Source organism: Coregonus lavaretus (genome assembly GCF_964263955.1).
Source record: "Coregonus lavaretus genome assembly, chromosome: 16".
Lineage (NCBI taxonomy): Eukaryota > Metazoa > Chordata > Actinopteri > Salmoniformes > Salmonidae > Coregonus > Coregonus lavaretus.
In genome coordinates, this window is record NC_140003.1 from 48,377,115 (window position 1) to 48,398,135 (window position 21,021).

The 21,021-nt window shown below is 44.2% G+C and overlaps 1 protein-coding gene across 1 annotated transcript in view; it reads right to left on the reverse strand.

Annotated features, from left to right (window-relative positions):
- Positions 1-21,021, reverse strand: part of LOC311143876 (uncharacterized protein) — a gene marked incomplete at both ends in the record, with an annotated part of 53,128 nt that overhangs the window by 23,827 nt on the left and 8,280 nt on the right. Inside the window, one exon of the mRNA XM_084179747.1 lies at positions 10,684-11,058. Within this exon, the coding sequence (XP_084035873.1) occupies positions 10,684-11,058 (375 nt within the window). The remainder of the gene's footprint in view (positions 1-10,683; positions 11,059-21,021) is intronic.

Below are 21,021 nucleotides of genomic sequence, written 5' to 3' on the forward strand. Positions count from 1 at the left end.
ATGGCGTCTCCCTAAATACAAAGAGATGGGGGAAAGATGGCGTCTCCCTAAATACAAAGAGATGGGGGAAAGATGGTGTCTCCCTAAATACAAAGAGATGGGGGAAAGATGGCGTCTCCCTAAATACAAAGAGATGGGGGAAAGATGGCGTCTCCCTAAATACAAAGAGATGGGGGAAAGATGGTGTCTCCCTAAATACAAAGAGATGGGGGAAAGATGGTGTCTCCCTAAATACAAAGAGATGGGGGAAAGATGGCGTCTCCCTAAATACAAAGAGATGGGGGAAAGATGGCGTCTCCCTAAATACAAAGAGATGGGGGAAAGATGGCGTCTCCCTAAATACAAAGAGATGGGGGAAAGATGGTGTCTCCCTAAATACAAAGAGATGGGGGAAAGATGGCGTCTCCCTAAATACAAAGAGATGGGGGAAGGATGGTGTCTCCCTAAATACAAAGAGATGGGGGAAAGATGGCGTCTCCCTAAATACAAAGAGATGGGAGAAAGATGGCGTCTCCCTAAATACAAAGAGATGGGGGAAAGATGGCGTCTCCCTAAATACAAATAGATGGGGGAAAGATGGCGTCTCCCTAAATACAAAGAGATGGGGGAAAGATGGCGTCAAAGAGATGGGGGAAGGATGGTGTCTCCCTAAATACAAAGAGATGGGGGAAAGATGGCGTCTCCCTAAATACAAAGAGATGGGGGAAAGATGGCGTCTCCCTAAATACAAAGAGATGGGGGAAAGATGGCGTCTCCCTAAATACAAAGAGATGGGGGAAAGATGGCGTCTCCCTAAATACAAAGAGATGGGGGAAAGATGGCGTCTCCCTAAATACAAAGAGATGGGGGAAAGATGGCGTCTCCCTAAATACAAAGAGATGGGGGAAAGATGGCGTCTCCCTAAATACAAAGAGATGGGGGAAAGATGGCGTCTCCCTAAATACAAAGAGATGGGGGAAAGATGGCGTCTCCCTAAATACAAAGAGATGGGGGAAAGATGGCGTCTCCCTAAATACAAAGAGATGGGGGAAAGATGGCGTCTCCCTAAATACAAAGAGATGGGGGAAAGATGGCGTCTCCCTAAATACAAAGAGATGGGGGAAAGATGGCGTCTCCCTAAATACAAAGAGATGGGGGAAAGACGGTGTCTCCCTAAATACAAAGAGATGGGGGAAAGATGGCGTCTCCCTAAATACAAAGAGATGGGGGAAAGATGGCGTCTCCCTAAATACAAAGAGATGGGAGAAAGATGGTGTCTCCCTAAATACAAAGAGATGGGGGAAAGATGGCGTCTCCCTAAATACAAAGAGATGGGGGAAAGATGGCGTCTCCCTAAATACAAAGAGATGGGGGAAAGATGGTGTCTCCCTAAATACAAAGAGATGGGGGAAAGATGGCGTCTCCCTAAATACAAAGAGATGGGGGAAAGATGGCGTCTCCCTAAATACAAAGAGATGGGGGAAAGACGGTGTCTCCCTAAATACAAAGAGATGGGGGAAAGATGGTGTCTCTCTAAATACAAAGAGATGGGAGAAAGATGGTGTCTCCCTAAATACAAAGAGATGGGGGAAAGATGGCGTCTCCCTAAATACAAAGAGATGGGGGAAAGATGGTGTCTCTCTAAATACAAAGAGATGGGGGAAAGATGGCGTCTCCCTAAATACAAAGAGATGGGGGAAAGACGGTGTCTCCCTAAATACAAAGAGATGGGGGAAAGATGGTGTCTCTCTAAATACAAAGAGATGGGAGAAAGATGGTGTCTCCCTAAATACAAAGAGATGGGGGAAAGATGGCGTCTCCCTAAATACAAAGAGATGGGGGAAAGATGGCGTCTCCCTAAATACAAAGAGATGGGGGAAAGATGGTGTCTCCCTAAATACAAAGAGATGGGGGAAAGATGGCGTCTCCCTAAATACAAAGAGATGGGGGAAAGATGGCGTCTCCCTAAATACAAAGAGATGGGGGAAAGATGGTGTCTCTCTAAATACAAAGAGATGGGAGAAAGATGGTGTCTCCCTAAATACAAAGAGATGGGGGAAAGATGGTGTCTCTCTAAATACAAAGAGATGGGAGAAAGATGGTGTCTCCCTAAATACAAAGAGATGGGGGAAAGATGGCGTCTCCCTAAATACAAAGAGATGGGGGAAAGATGGCGTCTCCCTAAATACAAAGAGATGGGGGAAAGATGGTGTCTCCCTAAATACAAAGAGATGGGGGAAAGATGGCGTCTCCCTAAATACAAAGAGATGGGGGAAAGATGGCGTCTCCCTAAATACAAAGAGATGGGGGAAAGATGGTGTCTCTCTAAATACAAAGAGATGGGAGAAAGATGGCGTCTCCCTAAATACAAAGAGATGGGGGAAAGATGGCGTCTCCCTAAATACAAAGAGATGGGGGAAAGATGGCGTCTCCCTAAATACAAAGAGATGGGGGAAAGATGGTGTCTCCCTAAATACAAAGAGATGGGGGAAAGATGGCGTCTCCCTAAATACAAAGAGATGGGGGAAAGATGGCGTCTCCCTAAATACAAAGAGATGGGGGAAAGATGGTGTCTCCCTAAATACAAAGAGATGGGGGAAAGATGGTGTCTCCCTAAATACAAAGAGATGGGGGAAAGATGGCGTCTCCCTAAATACAAAGAGATGGGGGAAAGATGGCGTCTCCCTAAATACAAAGAGATGGGGGAAAGATGGCGTCTCCCTAAATACAAAGAGATGGGGGAAAGATGGTGTCTCCCTAAATACAAAGAGATGGGGGAAAGATGGCGTCTCCCTAAATACAAAGAGATGGGGGAAGGATGGTGTCTCCCTAAATACAAAGAGATGGGGGAAAGATGGCGTCTCCCTAAATACAAAGAGATGGGAGAAAGATGGCTTCTCCCTAAATACAAAGAGATGGGGGAAAGATGGCGTCTCCCTAAATACAAATAGATGGGGGAAAGATGGCGTCTCCCTAAATACAAAGAGATGGGGGAAAGATGGCGTCAAAGAGATGGGGGAAGGATGGTGTCTCCCTAAATACAAAGAGATGGGGGAAAGATGGCGTCTCCCTAAATACAAAGAGATGGGGGAAAGATGGCGTCTCCCTAAATACAAAGAGATGGGGGAAAGATGGCGTCTCCCTAAATATAAAGAGATGGGGGAAAGATGGCGTCTCCCTAAATACAAAGAGATGGGGGAAAGATGGCGTCTCCCTAAATACAAAGAGATGGGGGAAAGATGGTGTCTCTCTAAATACAAAGAGATGGGGGAAAGATGGCGTCTCCCTAAATACAAAGAGATGGGGGAAAGATGGCGTCTCCCTAAATACAAAGAGATGGGGGAAAGATGGCGTCTCCCTAAATACAAAGAGATGGGGGAAAGATGGCGTCTCCCTAAATACAAAGAGATGGGGGAAAGATGGTGTCTCCCTAAATACAAAGAGATGGGGGAAAGATGGCGTCTCCCTAAATACAAAGAGATGGGGGAAAGATGGCGTCTCCCTAAATACAAAGAGATGGGGGAAAGATGGTGTCTCCCTAAATACAAAGAGATGGGGGAAAGATGGTGTCTCTCTAAATACAAAGAGATGGGGGAAAGATGGCGTCTCCCTAAATACAAAGAGATGGGAGAAAGATGGCATCTCCCTAAATACAAAGAGATGGGAGAAAGATGGTGTCTCTCTAAATACAAAGAGATGGGGGAAAGATGGCGTCTCCCTAAATACAAAGAGATGGGGGAAAGACGGTGTCTCCCTAAATACAAAGAGATGGGGGAAAGATGGTGTCTCTCTAAATACAAAGAGATGGGAGAAAGATGGTGTCTCTCTAAATACAAAGAGATGGGGGAAAGATGGCGTCTCCCTAAATACAAAGAGATGGGGGAAAGATGGCGTCTCCCTAAATACAAAGAGATGGGGGAAAGATGGCGTCTCCCTAAATACAAAGAGATGGGGGAAAGATGGCGTCTCCCTAAATACAAAGAGATGGGGGAAAGATGGCGTCTCCCTAAATACAAAGAGATGGGGGAAAGATGGTGTCTCCCTAAATACAAAGAGATGGGGGAAAGATGGCGTCTCCCTAAATACAAAGAGATGGGGGAAAGATGGCGTCTCCCTAAATACAAAGAGATGGGGGAAAGACGGTGTCTCCCTAAATACAAAGAGATGGGGGAAAGATGGTGTCTCTCTAAATACAAAGAGATGGGAGAAAGATGGTGTCTCCCTAAATACAAAGAGATGGGGGAAAGATGGCGTCTCCCTAAATACAAAGAGATGGGGGAAAGATGGCGTCTCCCTAAATACAAAGAGATGGGGGAAAGATGGCGTCTCCCTAAATACAAAGAGATGGGGGAAAGATGGCGTCTCCCTAAATACAAAGAGATGGGGGAAAGATGGCGTCTCCCTAAATACAAAGAGATGGGGGAAAGATGGTGTCTCTCTAAATACAAAGAGATGGGAGAAAGATGGTGTCTCCCTAAATACAAAGAGATGGGGGAAAGATGGCGTCTCCCTAAATACAAAGAGATGGGGGAAAGATGGCGTCTCCCTAAATACAAAGAGATGGGGGAAAGATGGTGTCTCCCTAAATACAAAGAGATGGGGGAAAGATGGCGTCTCCCTAAATACAAAGAGATGGGGGAAAGATGGTGTCTCTCTAAATACAAAGAGATGGGAGAAAGATGGTGTCTCCCTAAATACAAAGAGATGGGGGAAAGATGGCGTCTCCCTAAATACAAAGAGATGGGGGAAAGATGGCGTCTCCCTAAATACAAAGAGATGGGGGAAAGATGGTGTCTCCCTAAATACAAAGAGATGGGGGAAAGATGGCGTCTCCCTAAATACAAAGAGATGGGGGAAAGATGGCGTCTCCCTAAATACAAAGAGATGGGGGAAAGATGGTGTCTCTCTAAATACAAAGAGATGGGAGAAAGATGGCGTCTACCTAAATACAAAGAGATGGGGGAAAGATGGCGTCTCCCTAAATACAAAGAGATGGGGGAAAGATGGCGTCTCCCTAAATACAAAGAGATGGGGGAAAGATGGCGTCTCCCTAAATACAAAGAGATGGGGGAAAGATGGTGTCTCCCTAAATACAAAGAGATGGGGGAAAGATGGCGTCTCCCTAAATACAAAGAGATGGGGGAAGGATGGTGTCTCCCTAAATACAAAGAGATGGGGGAAAGATGGCGTCTCCCTAAATACAAAGAGATGGGAGAAAGATGGCGTCTCCCTAAATACAAAGAGATGGGGGAAAGATGGCGTCTCCCTAAATACAAATAGATGGGGGAAAGATGGCGTCTCCCTAAATACAAAGAGATGGGGGAAAGATGGCGTCAAAGAGATGGGGGAAGGATGGTGTCTCCCTAAATACAAAGAGATGGGGGAAAGATGGCGTCTCCCTAAATACAAAGAGATGGGGGAAAGATGGCGTCTCCCTAAATACAAAGAGATGGGGGAAAGATGGCGTCTCCCTAAATATAAAGAGATGGGGGAAAGATGGCGTCTCCCTAAATACAAAGAGATGGGGGAAAGATGGCGTCTCCCTAAATACAAAGAGATGGGGGAAAGATGGTGTCTCTCTAAATACAAAGAGATGGGGGAAAGATGGCGTCTCCCTAAATACAAAGAGATGGGGGAAAGATGGCGTCTCCCTAAATACAAAGAGATGGGGGAAAGATGGCGTCTCCCTAAATACAAAGAGATGGGGGAAAGATGGCGTCTCCCTAAATACAAAGAGATGGGGGAAAGATGGTGTCTCCCTAAATACAAAGAGATGGGGGAAAGATGGCGTCTCCCTAAATACAAAGAGATGGGGGAAAGATGGCGTCTCCCTAAATACAAAGAGATGGGGGAAAGATTGCGTCTCCCTAAATACAAAGAGATGGGGGAAAGATGGTGTCTCTCTAAATACAAAGAGATGGGGGAAAGATGGCGTCTCCCTAAATACAAAGAGATGGGAGAAAGATGGCATCTCCCTAAATACAAAGAGATGGGAGAAAGATGGTGTCTCTCTAAATACAAAGAGATGGGGGAAAGATGGCGTCTCCCTAAATACAAAGAGATGGGGGAAAGACGGTGTCTCCCTAAATACAAAGAGATGGGGGAAAGATGGTGTCTCTCTAAATACAAAGAGATGGGAGAAAGATGGTGTCTCTCTAAATACAAAGAGATGGGGGAAAGATGGCGTCTCCCTAAATACAAAGAGATGGGGGAAAGATGGCGTCTCCCTAAATACAAAGAGATGGGGGAAAGATGGCGTCTCCCTAAATACAAAGAGATGGGGGAAAGATGGCGTCTCCCTAAATACAAAGAGATGGGGGAAAGATGGTGTCTCCCTAAATACAAAGAGATGTGGGAAAGATGGTGTCTCTCTAAATACAAAGAGATGGAGGAAAGATGGTGTCTCCCTAAATACAAAGAGATGGGGGAAAGATGGCGTCTCCCTAAATACAAAGAGATGGGGGAAAGATGGCGTCTCCCTAAATACAAAGAGATGGGGGAAAGATGGTGTCTCCCTAAATACAAAGAGATGGGGGAAAGATGGTGTCTCTCTAAATACAAAGAGATGGGGGAAAGATGGTGTCTCCCTAAATACAAAGAGATGGGGGAAAGACGGTGTCTCCCCACATCCAACATACAAACAAACACAGACAGGCAGGTTACTGTAAAGCACTTTGTGACTGTTTGATGTAAAAGGGCTTTAGAAATACAATTGATTGATTTAATTGCTGGGTCCACTCAGCCCTGCCTCAAACACCAGGGTCTTACTGTATCATCTGTATTCTCTCCCTGCAGACCAGCCTGCTGACCAGCCTGCTGACAAGCCACTGTCAACACATCAGGCCTCCCGAGGTCTCCTCAGATCTACGAATCTATAAGAGGTCTTCCCACTAGACTGGAGCACTCTAGTCAAGTGGTTCTCAACCTTGTCCTTTCAGAGGACCACTACTGTCAAGCGCTGGACAGGAATCGCTGCTGTAGTCTATAGCCAGCCTGCTGACCAGCCTGCTGACCATTCCCTGAGGCCTCAGATCTGTATATCTATCAGAGGTATTTCCACTACAGCAATCTGTTACTAGAGCATGCTGCAGCATACTGCACGCCTAGCTATAGCCAGAAAGGCTAAATGGAGATATCATCTACAGTATCTGCATCTCATTATGGGACCACAGGAATGAGGCCTTATCTGCAATGGTTCCTTAAATAACTAAATGTAATCTAAAATGTAATCTAATCTACAGTGAGGGAAATAAGTATTTGATCCCCTGCTGATTTTGTACGTTTGCCCACTGACAAAGAAATTATCAGTCTATCATTTTAATGGTAGGTTTATTTGAACAGTGAGACACAGAATAACAACAACAAAATCCAGAAAAACGCATGTCAAAAATGTTATACATTGATTTGCATTTTAATGAGGGAAATAAGTATTTGACCCCTCTGCAAAACATGACTTAGTACTTGGTGGCAAAACCCTTGTTGGCAATCACAGAGGTCAGACGTTTCTTGTAGTTGGCCACCAGGTTTGCACACATCTCAGGAGGGATTTTGTCCCACTCCTCTTTGCAGATCTTCTTCAAGTCATTAAGGTTTCGAAGCTGACGTTTGGCAACTCGAACCTTCAGCTTCCTCCACAGATTTGCTATGGGATTAAGGTCTGGAGACTGGCTAGGCCACTCCAGGACCTTAATGTGCCTCTTCTTGAGCCACTCCTTTGTTGCCTTGGCCGTGTGTTTTGGGTCATTGTCATGCTGGAATACCCATCCACGACCCATTTTCAATGCCCTGGCTGAGGGAAGGAGGTTCTCAAGCAAGATTTGACGGTACATGGCCCCTTCCATCGTCCCTTTGATGCGGTGAAGTTGTCCTGTCCCCTTAGCAGAAAAACACCCCCAAAGCATAATGTTTCCACCTCCATGTTTGACGGTGGGGATGGTGTTCTTGGGGTCATAGGCAGCATTCCTCCTCCTCCAAACACGGCGAGTTGAGTTGATGCCAAAGAGCTCGATTTTGGTCTCATCTGACCACAACACTTTCACCCAGTTCTCCTCTGAATCATTCAGATGTTCATTTGCAAACTTCAGATGGGCCTGTGTATGTGCTTTCCTGAGCAGGGGGACCTTGCGGGCGCTGCAGGATTTCAGTCCTTCACGGCGTAGTGTGTTACCAATTGTTTTCTTGGTGACTATGGTTCCAGCTGCCTTGAGATCATTGACAAGATCCTCCTGTGTAGTTCTGGGCTGATTCCTCACCGTTCTCATGATCATTGCAACTCCACGAGGTGAGATCTTGCATGGAGCCCCAGGCTGAGGGAGATTGACAGTTCTTTTGTGTTTCTTCCATTTGCGAATAATCGCACCAACTGTTGTCACCTTCTCACCAAGCTGCTTGGTGATGGTCTTGTAGCCCATTACAGGCTTGTGTAGGTCTACAATCTTGTCCCTGACATCCTTGGAGAGCTCTTTGGTCTTGGCCATGGTGGAGAGTTTGGAATCTGATTGATTGATTGCTTCTGTGGACAGGTGTCTTTTATACAGGTAACAAGCTGAGATTAGGAGCACTCCCTTTAAGAGTGTGCTTCTAATCTCAGCTCATTACCTGTATAAAAGACACCTGGGAGCCAGAAATCTTTCTGATTGAGAGGGGGTCAAATACGTATTTCCCTCATTAAAATGCAAATCAATTAATAACATTTTTGACATGCGTTTTTTGAGGATTTTTTTGTTGTTATTCTGTCTCTCACTGTTCAAACTTTTGAGGACACAAGCTCAAGTACAGAGTAATAATGCTGATTAAATATGAAAATATGAAATATTTTATGATGTATTTCCTATTCAACCAAACTGTATGAATAAGGCTTGAAATGACTTATATGCTTTCTAAATATAGTATAATCAAATTATAAAACAACTAACTATATGATTTCACCTTTCTTATAACTGTAAATGACATATTTGCATGTTTAATGTTAGAGAAAATGTGCATATTTTTTGATGAACAGTCAAAAGTGTGAATAAAATGGTAGGAGGGTCATCCCAGCTTCAAGTGGTATCAGATTTCACAACCTAGGTCCCACAGGCGGAAGAGATACACTCATGTGTCCGTGAGAACCAGGGCTACCGCTCAACGCGAGCCATTTCGATCTACGGTGTCCATAGATCGATTTCTAAGCGAAAATGTCGGTCGGAACTGGTACCAGAACCACGCAGGTCCTCTATACAGGGGACATTACATCTAAGAGAGATGCTGTCTCTTTGTTCCCACACTGATTTTGTATGGACAGAGAGAGAGATGGAAGGAGGTGCATGTAATAAAGAGATGTAGTATAAGTGGTAGTGTGTGATGGAGAGAGAGAGAGAGAGAAATAAGAGAGAGAGAGAGAGAGAGAGAGTGTGTGTAATGCAGAGAAAGAGTTACAATGTGGGATGGGAGGAGGGGTAGAGGTCGTGTGATGTTGAGTGATAGATACCAGGGTTATTCAACTGTTACCCTATGAGATCCGGAGCCTGCTGGTTACTATACCAGGGTTATTCAACTGTTACCCTACGAGATCCGGAGCCTGCTGGTTACTATACCAGGGTTATTCAACTGTTACCCTACGAGATCCGGAGCCTGCTGGTTACTATACCAGGGTTATTCAACTGTTACCCTACGAGATCCGGAGCCTGCTGGTTACTATACCAGGGTTATTCAACTGTTACCCTACGAGATCCGGGGCCTGCTGGTTACTATACCAGGGTTATTCAACTGTTACCCTACGAGATCCGGAGCCTGCTGGTTACTATACCAGGGTTATTCAACTGTTACCCTACGAGATCCGGAGCCTGCTGGTTACTATACCAGGGGTATTCAACTGTTACCCTACGAGATCCGGAGCCTGCTGGTTACTATACCAGGGTTATTCAACTGTTACCCTACGAGAACCGGAGCCTGCTGGTTACTATACCAGGGTTATTCAACTGTTACCCTACGAGATCCGGAGCCTGCTGGTTACTATACCAGGGGTATTCAACTGTTACCCTACGAGATCCGGAGCCTGCTGGTTACTATACCAGGGGTATTCAACTGTTACCCTACGAGATCCGGAGCCTGCTGGTTACTATACCAGGGTTATTCAACTGTTACCCTACGAGATCCGGGGCCTGCTGGTTACTATACCAGGGGTATTCAACTGTTACCCTACGAGATCCGGGGCCTGCTGGTTACTATACCAGGGTTATTCAACTGTTACCCTACGAGATCCGGAGCCTGCTGGTTACTATACCAGGGTTATTCAACTGTTACCCTACGAGATCCGGGGCCTGCTGGTTACTATACCAGGGGTATTCAACTGTTACCCTACGAGGTCAGAGCCTGCTGGTTACTATACCAGGGTTATTCAACTGTTACCCTACCAGGTCCGGGGCCTGCTGGTTACTATACCAGGGGTATTCAACTGTTACCCTACCAGGTCCGAGGCCTGCTGGTTTTCTCTTCTAACTGATCATTAATTGCACCCACCTGGTGTCCCAGGTGTAAATCAGTCCCTGATTAGAGGGGAACAATTTAAAAAAGCAGTGGAATTGGCTTCAAGGTCCAGAGTTGAGTTTGAGGGCTTTACGAGATGGGAGAAGTGTGTACCAGATGGGAGAAGTGTGTACCAGATGGGAGAAGTGTGTACCAGATGGGAGAAGTGTGTACCAGAGTATTCAGTAAATGTCTTACCCAGGTCCATGCTCTTGGAGGACTTGGTGTGGTGGTACTGTGGCTGGGCCTGCTGTGGTCCAGAGCCGGACCTAGTGGAGCTCTCCCCTGGGGCTGGTCCAAGGCTGGGCCTAGTGGAGCTCTCCCCTGGGGCTGGTCCAGAGCTGGGCCTAGTGGAGCTCTCCCCTGGGGCTGGTCCAGGGCTGGGCCTAGTGGAGCTCTCCCCTGGGGCTGGTCCAGGGCTGGGCCTAGTGGAGCTCTCCCCTGGGGCTGGTCCAGGGCTGGGCCTAGTGGAGCTCTCCCCTGGGGCTGGGCTCAGGCCATCCTGACGGGGAGATGTAAGATTCATCTCCTCTTCATCCTCCTCTTCCCCGATGAGGACAGAACCATTAGAGACTGGAGAGGAGGAGGAGATCACAGAGCAATCACCACACACAATATATGGAAAGACTCCATTCAAATGGCCATCGAAATGTTAGCTATTAAAATCAGATCCAACAATAATATCAAGGGATTAGAAATCCAGGACTTAAAAACAAAGGTGTCATTGTACGCTGATGATTTATGTTTTCTTTTAAATCCACAACTTGAATCCCTCCACAGCCTCATAGAGGATCTAGATACATTTTCTAACCTCTCTGGATTACAACCAAATTATGATAAATGTACTATATTATGTATTGGATCACTAAAAAATACAATTTTTACATTACCATGTAGTTTACCAATAAAATGGTCTGATGGTGATGTGGATATACTCGGAATACATATCCCAAAGGAAATAAATGATCTCACTTCAATACATTTTAATAGAAAGTTGGCAAAAATAGAAAATATCTTGCTACCATGGAAAGGTAAATACCTGTCTATTTGTGGAAAAATCACCCTGATTAACTCTTTAGTATTATCCCAGTTTACCTATTTGCTTATGGTCTTGCCTACGCCTAGCGAAAAGTTTTTTAAATGATATGAGAAAAAAATAAAATAATAATATTTGGAACGGCAAGCCAGACTAAATTAAACGGCCTATTTATATAATGAATATGAATTCAGAGGACAGAAATGATTAAATATTAAAACATTAGACCTATCACTAAAAGCTTCAGTCATACAAAAGTTATACTTAAATCCGAACTGGTTCTGTAGCAAATTAGTAAGATTGTCTCACCTAATGTTCAAGAACGGCCTTTTTCTCTTTATTCAGATTACAACCTCTCACTTTCAGTTATTTGAAAAGGAAATCATCTCCCAAATATCACTATTTCTAAAACAAGCCATAGAAAGTTGGTTGCAATTTCAATTTAATCCTCCAGAAACGACAGAACAAATAATGCAACAAATATTGTGGTTAAACTCAAATATACTAATTGATAAAAAGCCAGTATTTTTTAATAAAAATAAATAAATAAATAAAAGGTATAATCTTCGTAAATGATATCATCGGTAGGACTGGTGGAGTTATGTCGCACATGCAGCTAACAAAAACATATGGAAATGTCTCCTCTACCCAAAATTACAACCAAATAATTGCAACATTACCAAAATAATGGAAGAGGAAAGTGGAAAAAAGTAAGGAACTTGTCTGTCGGCCGCATTAAAGAACATCATTGGTTAAAGAAAATTGTGATAAATAAAAAAGTATACCAGTTTAATTTAAAGACCAAAGGATTGACAGCCGTCCCATATAGATTGCAAAATAGTTGGGAAGAGATTTTTGACGTACCGATTCCATGGCACATGGTTTATGAACTGATACGCAAAACGACGCCATATTCAAAACTTTGAATTTTTCTATTTAAATGATTATACAAAATTCTAGCTACCAATAGAATGTTATTTATATGAGGGATACGATCTTCCCAGCTCTGCAGATTTTGCTGCGAAGAGACAGAATCATTAGATCATTTGTTTTGGTTCTGTCCATTTGTAGCTTGTTTACCCTTCCCCAGATCTGTGGCTCGACACAATCCTGTCTCGGAGCTCTACGGACAATTCCTTCGACCTCATGGCTTGGTTTTTGCTCTGACATGGACTGTAAACTGTGGGACCTTACATAGACAGGTGTGTGTGCCTTTCCAAATCAGGTCCAATCAGCTAAATTTACTACAGGTGGACTCCAATCAAGTTGTTGAAACATCTCAAGGATGATCAATGGAAACAGGATGAACCTGAGCTCAATTTCGAGTCTCATAGCAAAGGGTCTGAATACTTATGTAAATAAGATATTTGTTTTTATTTTAATAAATTGTCATTATGGGGTATTGTGTGTAGATTGATGAGGATTTTTATTTATTTAATCAATTTTAGAATAAGACTGTAACGTAACAAAACTTGGAAAAAGGGAAGGGCTCTGAATACTTTCCAAATGCCCTGTATCTCTGGAGTGAATCAGGAGGCATTGCAGGGGGTGTGGCAATCACTGTGGTCAGACAGTCGGCGCATCTGAATTTGATGCCATTTTGGCAGTGTAGAGAAATGTTTGTATTTTTAAGTCAATTTCCTGCAATTCTACACATTTTGCTGTGTTCTTTTGGTCAAACATAATAACAAAATCAATACTGCTAAATTCAGTTTTTGTCTAGTTTTTATTTGGGTAACTGATCATTTATATAATAAAAAAATATATAGGTACATTATATTTTCTACATACTTTATATATTTAAATGTTTTAGTTGTTTAAGTTTAAAGTGAAAGTGTTTTTCCATCCCAAAAAACCCGCTTAGGTGGCCCACTCAAGGAAATCCCTGTGTGTGTGTGTGTGTGTGTGTGTGTGTGTGTGTGTGTGTGTGTGTGTGTCCTGCTCAGCCCAGTCAAAACTGTTCGCTGCTCTGGCACCCCAATGGTGGAACAAGCTCCCTCACGAGTCACTCACCACCTTCCGGAGACACTTGAAACCCCACCTCTTTAAGGAATACCTGGGATAGGATAAAGTAATCCTTCTACCACCCCCTTACCCCCCCCAAAAAAATAATAATAATTATATATATATATATATATATATATATATATATATATATAACCAATTTACAATGTATTGTTTTTTGTTTTTTTTCAATTTTTTTAATTTATAGAGTACATTTGTAATTTTCATTTGTTTTATATACATCCTCATAGAGGATAATGTACTCTATAAATTAAAAAAGTAGAAAAATAAATAAAAAATACATTGTAAAGTGGTTATCCCACTGGCTATCATAAGGTGAATGCACCAATTTGTAAGTCGCTCTGGATAAGAGTGTCTGCTAAATGACGTAAATGTAAATGTATTGTGTACTATGTACAGGTGCAGTGTGGACATACAGTGGGGAGAACAAGTATTTGATACACTGCCGATTTTTCAGGTTTTCCTACTTACAAAGCATGTAGAGGTCTGTAATTTTTATCATAGGTACACTTCAACTGTGAGAGACAGAATCTAAAACAAAAATCCAGAAAATCACATTGTATGATTTTTAAGTAATTAATTTGCATTTTATTGCATGACATAAGTATTTGATACATCAGAAAAGCAGAACATAATATTTGGTACAGAAACCTTTGTTTGCAATTACAGAGATAATACGTTTCCTGTAGGTCTTGACCAGGTTTGCACACACTGCAGCAGGGATTTTGGCCCACTCCTCCATACAGACCTTCTCCAGATCCTTCAGATTTCTGGGCTGTCGCTGGGCAATACAGACTTTCAGCTCCCTCCAAAGATTTTCTATTGGGTTCAGGTCTGGAGACTGGCTAGGCCACTCCAGGACCTTGAGATGCTTCTTACGGAGCCACTCCTTAGTTGCCCTGGCTGTGTGTTTCGGGTCATTGTCATGCTGGAAGACCCAGCCACGACCCATCTTCAATGCTCTTACTGAGGGAAGGAGGTTGTTGGCCAAGATCTCGCGATACATGGCCCCATCCATCCTCCCCTCAATACGGTGCAGTCGTCCTGTCCCCTTTGCAGAAAAGCATCCACAAAGAATGATGTTTCCACTTCCATACTTCACGGTTGGGATGGTGTTCTTGGGGTTGTACTCATCCTTCTTCTTCCTCCAAACACGGCGAGTGGAGTTTAGACCAAAAAGCTCTATTTTTGTCTCATCAGACCACATGACCTTCTCCCATTCCTCCTCTGGATCATCCAGATGGTCATTGACAAACTTCAGACGGGCCTGGACATGCGCTGGCTTGAGCAGGGGGACCTTGCGTGCGCTGCAGGATTTTAATCCATGACAGTGTAGTGTGTTACTAATGGTTTTCTTTGAGACTGTGGTCCCAGCTCTCTTCAGGTCATTGACCAGGTCCTGCAATGTAGCTCTGGGCTGATTCCTCACCTTCCTCATTAGCATTGATGCCCCACGAGGTGAGATCTTGCATGGAGCCCCAGATCGAGGGTGATTGACCATCATCTTGAAATTCTTCCATTTTCTAATAATTGCGCCAACAGTTGTTGCCTTCTCACCAAGCTGCTTGCCTATTGTCCTGTAGCCCATCCCAGCCTTGTGCAGGTCTACAATTTTATCCCTGATGTCCTTACACAGCTCTCTGGTCTTGGCCATTGTGGAGAGGTTGGAGTCTGTTTGATTGCGTGTGTGGACAGGTGTCTTTTATACAGGTAACGAGTTCAAACAGGTGCAGTTAATACAGGTAATGAGTGGAGAACAGGAGGGCTTCTTAAATAAAAACTAACAGGTCTGTGAGAGCCGGAATTCTTACTGGTTGGTAGGTGATCAAATACTTATGTCATGCAATACAATGCAAATTAATTACTTAAAAATCATACAATGTGATTTTCTGGATTTTTGTTTTAGATTCCGTCTCTCACAGTTGAAGTGTACCTATGATACAAATTACAGACCTCTACATGCTTTGTAAGTAGGAAAACCTGCAAAATCAGCAGTGTATCAAATACTTGTTCTCCCCACTGTATGTGTGTTCAGGATGCTAATCACTGTACATGGTTTTCTGTCTGTTTGGATGGAGGAGCTGCATGAGGCTCAGTAAGAGTGGAAATCACCACTGACAAACCGATACAGCACTGACTACAGGATACAGCACTGACTACAGGATACAGCACTGACTACAGGATACAGCACTGACTACAGCATACAGCACTGACTACAGGATACAGCACTGACTACAGGATACAGCACTGACTACAGGATACAGCACTGACTACAGGATACAGCACTGACTACAGCATACAGCACTGACTACAGCATACAGCACTGACTACAGGATACAGCACTGACTACAGGATACAGCACTGACTACAGGATACAGCACTGACTACAGCATACAGCACTGACTACAGGATACAGCACTGACTACAGGATACAGCACTGACTACAGCATACAGCACTGACTACAGGATACAGCACTGACTACAGGATACAGCACTGACTACAGCATACAGCACTGACTACAGCATACAGCACTGACTACAGCATACAGCACTGACTACAGGATACAGCACTGACTACAGCATACAGCACTGACTACAGCATACAGCACTGACTACAGGATACATCACTGACTACAGGATACAGCACTGACTACAGCATACAGCACTGACTACAGCATACAGCACTGACTACAGCATACAGCACTGACTACAGGATACAGCACTGACTACAGGATACATCACTGACTACAGCATACAGCACTGACTACAGCATACAGCACTGACTACAGCATACAGCACTGACTACAGGATACAGCACTGACTACAGGATACATCACTGACTACAGCATACAGCACTGACTACAGCATACAGCACTGACTACAGCATACAGCACTGACTACAGGATACAGCACTGACTACAGGATACAGCACTGACTACAGCATACAGCACTGACTACAGGATACAGCACTGACTACAGGATACAGCACTGACTACAGGATACAGCACTGACTACAGGATACAGCACTGACTACAGCATACAGCACTGACTACAGGATACAGCACTGACTACATCATACAGCACTGACTACAGCATACAACACTGACTACAGGATACAGCACTGACTACAGCATACAGCACTGACTACAGCATACAGCACTGACTACAGGATACAGCACTGACTACAGCATACAGCACTGACTACAGGATACAGCACTGACTACAGGATACAGCACTGACTACAGCATACAGCACTGACTACAGGATACAGCACTGACTACAGCATACAGCACTGACTACAGGATACAGCACTGACTACAGGATACAGCACTGACTACAGGATTCAGCACTGACTACAGCATACAGCACTGACTACAGGATACAGCACTGACTACAGCATACAGCACTGACTACAGCATACAGCACTGACTACAGGATACAGCACTGACTACAGGATACAGCACTGACTACAGGATACAGCACTGACTACAGCATACAGCACTGACTACAGCATACAGCACTGACTACAGGATACAGCACTGACTACAGGATACAGCACTGACTACAGCATACAGCACTGACTACAGGATACAGCACTGACTACAGGATACAGCACTGACTACAGCATACAGCACTGACTACAGGATACAGCACTGACTACAGGATACAGCACTGACTACAGCATACAGCACTGACTACAGGATACAGCACTGACTACATCATACAGCACTGACTACAGCATACAACACTGACTACAGGATACAGCACTGACTACAGCATACAGCACTGACTACAGCATACAGCACTGACTACAGGATACAGCACTGACTACAGCATACAGCACTGACTACAGGATACAGCACTGACTACAGCATACAGCACTGACTACAGGATACAGCACTGACTACAGCATACAGCACTGACTACAGGATACAGCACTGACTACAGGATACAGCACTGACTACAGGATTCAGCACTGACTACAGCATACAGCACTGACTACAGGATACAGCACTGACTACAGCATACAGCACTGACTACAGCATACAGCACTGACTACAGGATACAGCACTGACTACAGGATACAGCACTGACTACAGGATACAGCACTGACTACAGCATACAGCACTGACTACAGGATACAGCACTGACTACAGGATACAGCACTGACTACAGCATACAGCACTGACTACAGGATACAGCACTGACTACAGGATACAGCACTGACTACAGGATACAGCACTGACTACAGCATACAGCACTGACTACAGGATACAGCACTGACTACAGGATACAGCACTGACTACAGCATACAGCACTGACTACAGGATACAGCACTGACTACATCATGCATCACTGACTACAGGATACAGCACTGACTACAGCATACAGCACTGACTACAGCATACAGCACTGACTACAGCATACAGCACTGACTACAGCATACAGCACTGACTACAGGATACAGCACTGACTACAGGATACAGCACTGACTACAGCATACAGCACTGACTACAGGATACAGCACTGACTACAGCATACAGCACTGACTACAGGATACAGCACTCACTACAGCATACAGCACTGACTACAGCATACAGCACTGACTACAGCATACAGCACTGACTACAGGATACAGCACTGACTACAGCATACAGCACTGACTACAGGATACAGCACTGACTACAGGATACAGCACTGACTACAGCATACAGCACTGACTACAGGATACAGCACTGACTACAGGATACAGCACTGACTACAGGATACAGCACTGACTACAGCATACAGCACTGACTACAGGATACAGCACTGACTACAGGATACAGCACTGACTACAGCATACAGCACTGACTACAGGATACAGCACTGACTACAGGATACAGCACTGACTACATCATACATCACTGACTACAGGATACAGCACTGACTACAGCATACAGCACTGACTACAGCATACAGCACTGACTACAGCATACAGCACTGACTACAGGATACAGCACTGACTACAGGATACAGCACTGACTACAGGATACAGCACTGACTACAGCATACAGCACTGACTACAGGATACAGCACTGACTACAGCATACAGCACTGACTACAGGATACAGCACTCACTACAGCATACAGCACTGACTACAGCATACAGCACTGACTACAGCATACAGCACTGACTACAGCATACAGCACTGACTACAGCATACAGCACTGACTACAGGATACAGCACTGACTACAGGATACAGCACTGACTACAGGATACAGCACACACACTCATCATTCCTTATAACACACACACACACACACACACACTCATCATTCCTTATAACACACACACACTCATCATTCCTTATAACACACACACACACACACACACACACACACACACACTAATCATTCCTTATAACACACACACACACACACACACACATTCATCATTCCTTATAACACACACACACTCATCATTCCTTATAACACACACACACACACACACACAGTCATCATTCCTTATAACACACACACTCATCATTCCTTATAACACACACACACACACACACACACACACACACACACACACACACCTTCCCCTGCTTCTCTCTCCCTCTCTTTCACCATGTCACTCTCTCACTCTTTCACCATGTCTCTCACTCACTCTTTCTCACTACTTATATATTTCGTTCTCTCTCCCCCCTTCTCTCTTTCTCTCCCCCTCCACACACTATCACATCCATATGTATCTGCTAGAGTGTTTGCAGAGCGGCACAGAGGAGATTATTAATACCGCTGCTTTAACGCAAAGAGCTATTAATCAATCACCTACACAGCAGACGTCTTATTGACTTAGTTTCACTACCGCAAGTGTTCTTCCCCACGGAGGGTTAAACATCCTCTTATCTCATAACAGTATGACACATCAATATGATAAGTTGTTCCAGTCAGCTGGCTGTGTGTGGTGGTGATATGTATTACTGGAAGGACTTACTAGGGAGCTGAAACAGATCAATGTCCTACTGGGTTTCAGTCATAACATGGCTGTGTAATGAACCACCCCCTGAGACTGGAGACCAGACAGACTGATACATAGCACTGTCTCTTCTCAACTTCAGTTAACCCTCTTAATCCATCACGGTGCTCTACAGAAACATTCTGAACTTCAGTTAAACCTCTTAATCCATCACGGTGCTCTACAGAAACATTCTGAACTTCAGTTAAACCTCTTAATCCATCACGGTGCTCTACAGAAACATTCAGAACTTCAGTTAAACCTCTTAATCCATCACGGTGCTCTACAGAAACATTCAGAACTTCAGTTAATCCTCTTAATCCATCACGGTGCTCTACAGAAACATTCAGAACTTCAGTTAATCCTCTTAATCCTCCAATGTGCTCTACAGAAACATTCAGAACTTCAGTTAATCCTCTTAATCCATCACGGTGCTCTACAGAAACATTCAGAACTTCAGTTAATCCTCTTAATCCATCACGGTGCTCTACAGAAACATTCAGAACTTCAGTTAATCCTCTTAATCCTCCAATGTGCTCTACAGAAACATTCAGAACTTCAGTTAATCCTCTTAATCCATCACGGTGCTCTACAGAAACATTCAGAACTTCAGTTAATCCTCTTAATCCATCACGGTGCTCTACAGAAACATTCAGAACTTCAGTTAATCCTCTTAATCCATCACGGTGCTCTACAGAAACATTCAGAACTTCAGTTAATCCTCTTAATCCATCACGGTGCTCTACAGAAACATTCAGAACTTCAGTTAATCCTCTTAATCCTCCAATGTGCTCTACAGAAACATTCAGAACTTCAGTTAATCCTCTTAATCCTCCAATGTGCTCTACAGAAACATTCAGAACTTCAGTTAATCCTCTTAATCCATCACGGTGCTCTACAGAAACATTCAGAACTTCAGTTAATCCTCTTAATCCATCACGGTGCTCTACAGAAACATTCAGAACTTCAGTTAATCCTCTTAATCCTCCATGGTGCTCTACAGAAACATCCAGTCATCCAGTGCCTTCAGAAAGCATTCATCACCTTTGGCAGCGACTACAGCTGTCTCGCTCCCTTTCGCTATCTACCCCTCTCTCTCATTTTCCCTCTCTTCCACAATGTCTCTCTCTCTCTCTTTCACCATGTCCCTCTCTCTCTTTCACCATGTCTCTCTCCCTCTCTTTCACCATGTCTCTCCCTCTCTTTCACCATGTCTCTCTCTCTCTTTCACCATGTCTCTCTCCCTCTCTTTCACCATGTCTCTCGCTCTCTCTTTCACCATGTCTCTCGCTCTCTCTTTCACCATGTCTCTCTCCCTCTCTTTCACCATGTCTCTCTCTCTCTCTTTCACCATGTCCCTCTCTCTCTTTCACCATGTCTCTCGCTCTCTCTTTCACCATGTCTCTCTCTCTCTCTTTCACCATGTCTCTCGCTCTCTCTTTCACCATGTCTCTCGCTCTCTCTTTCACC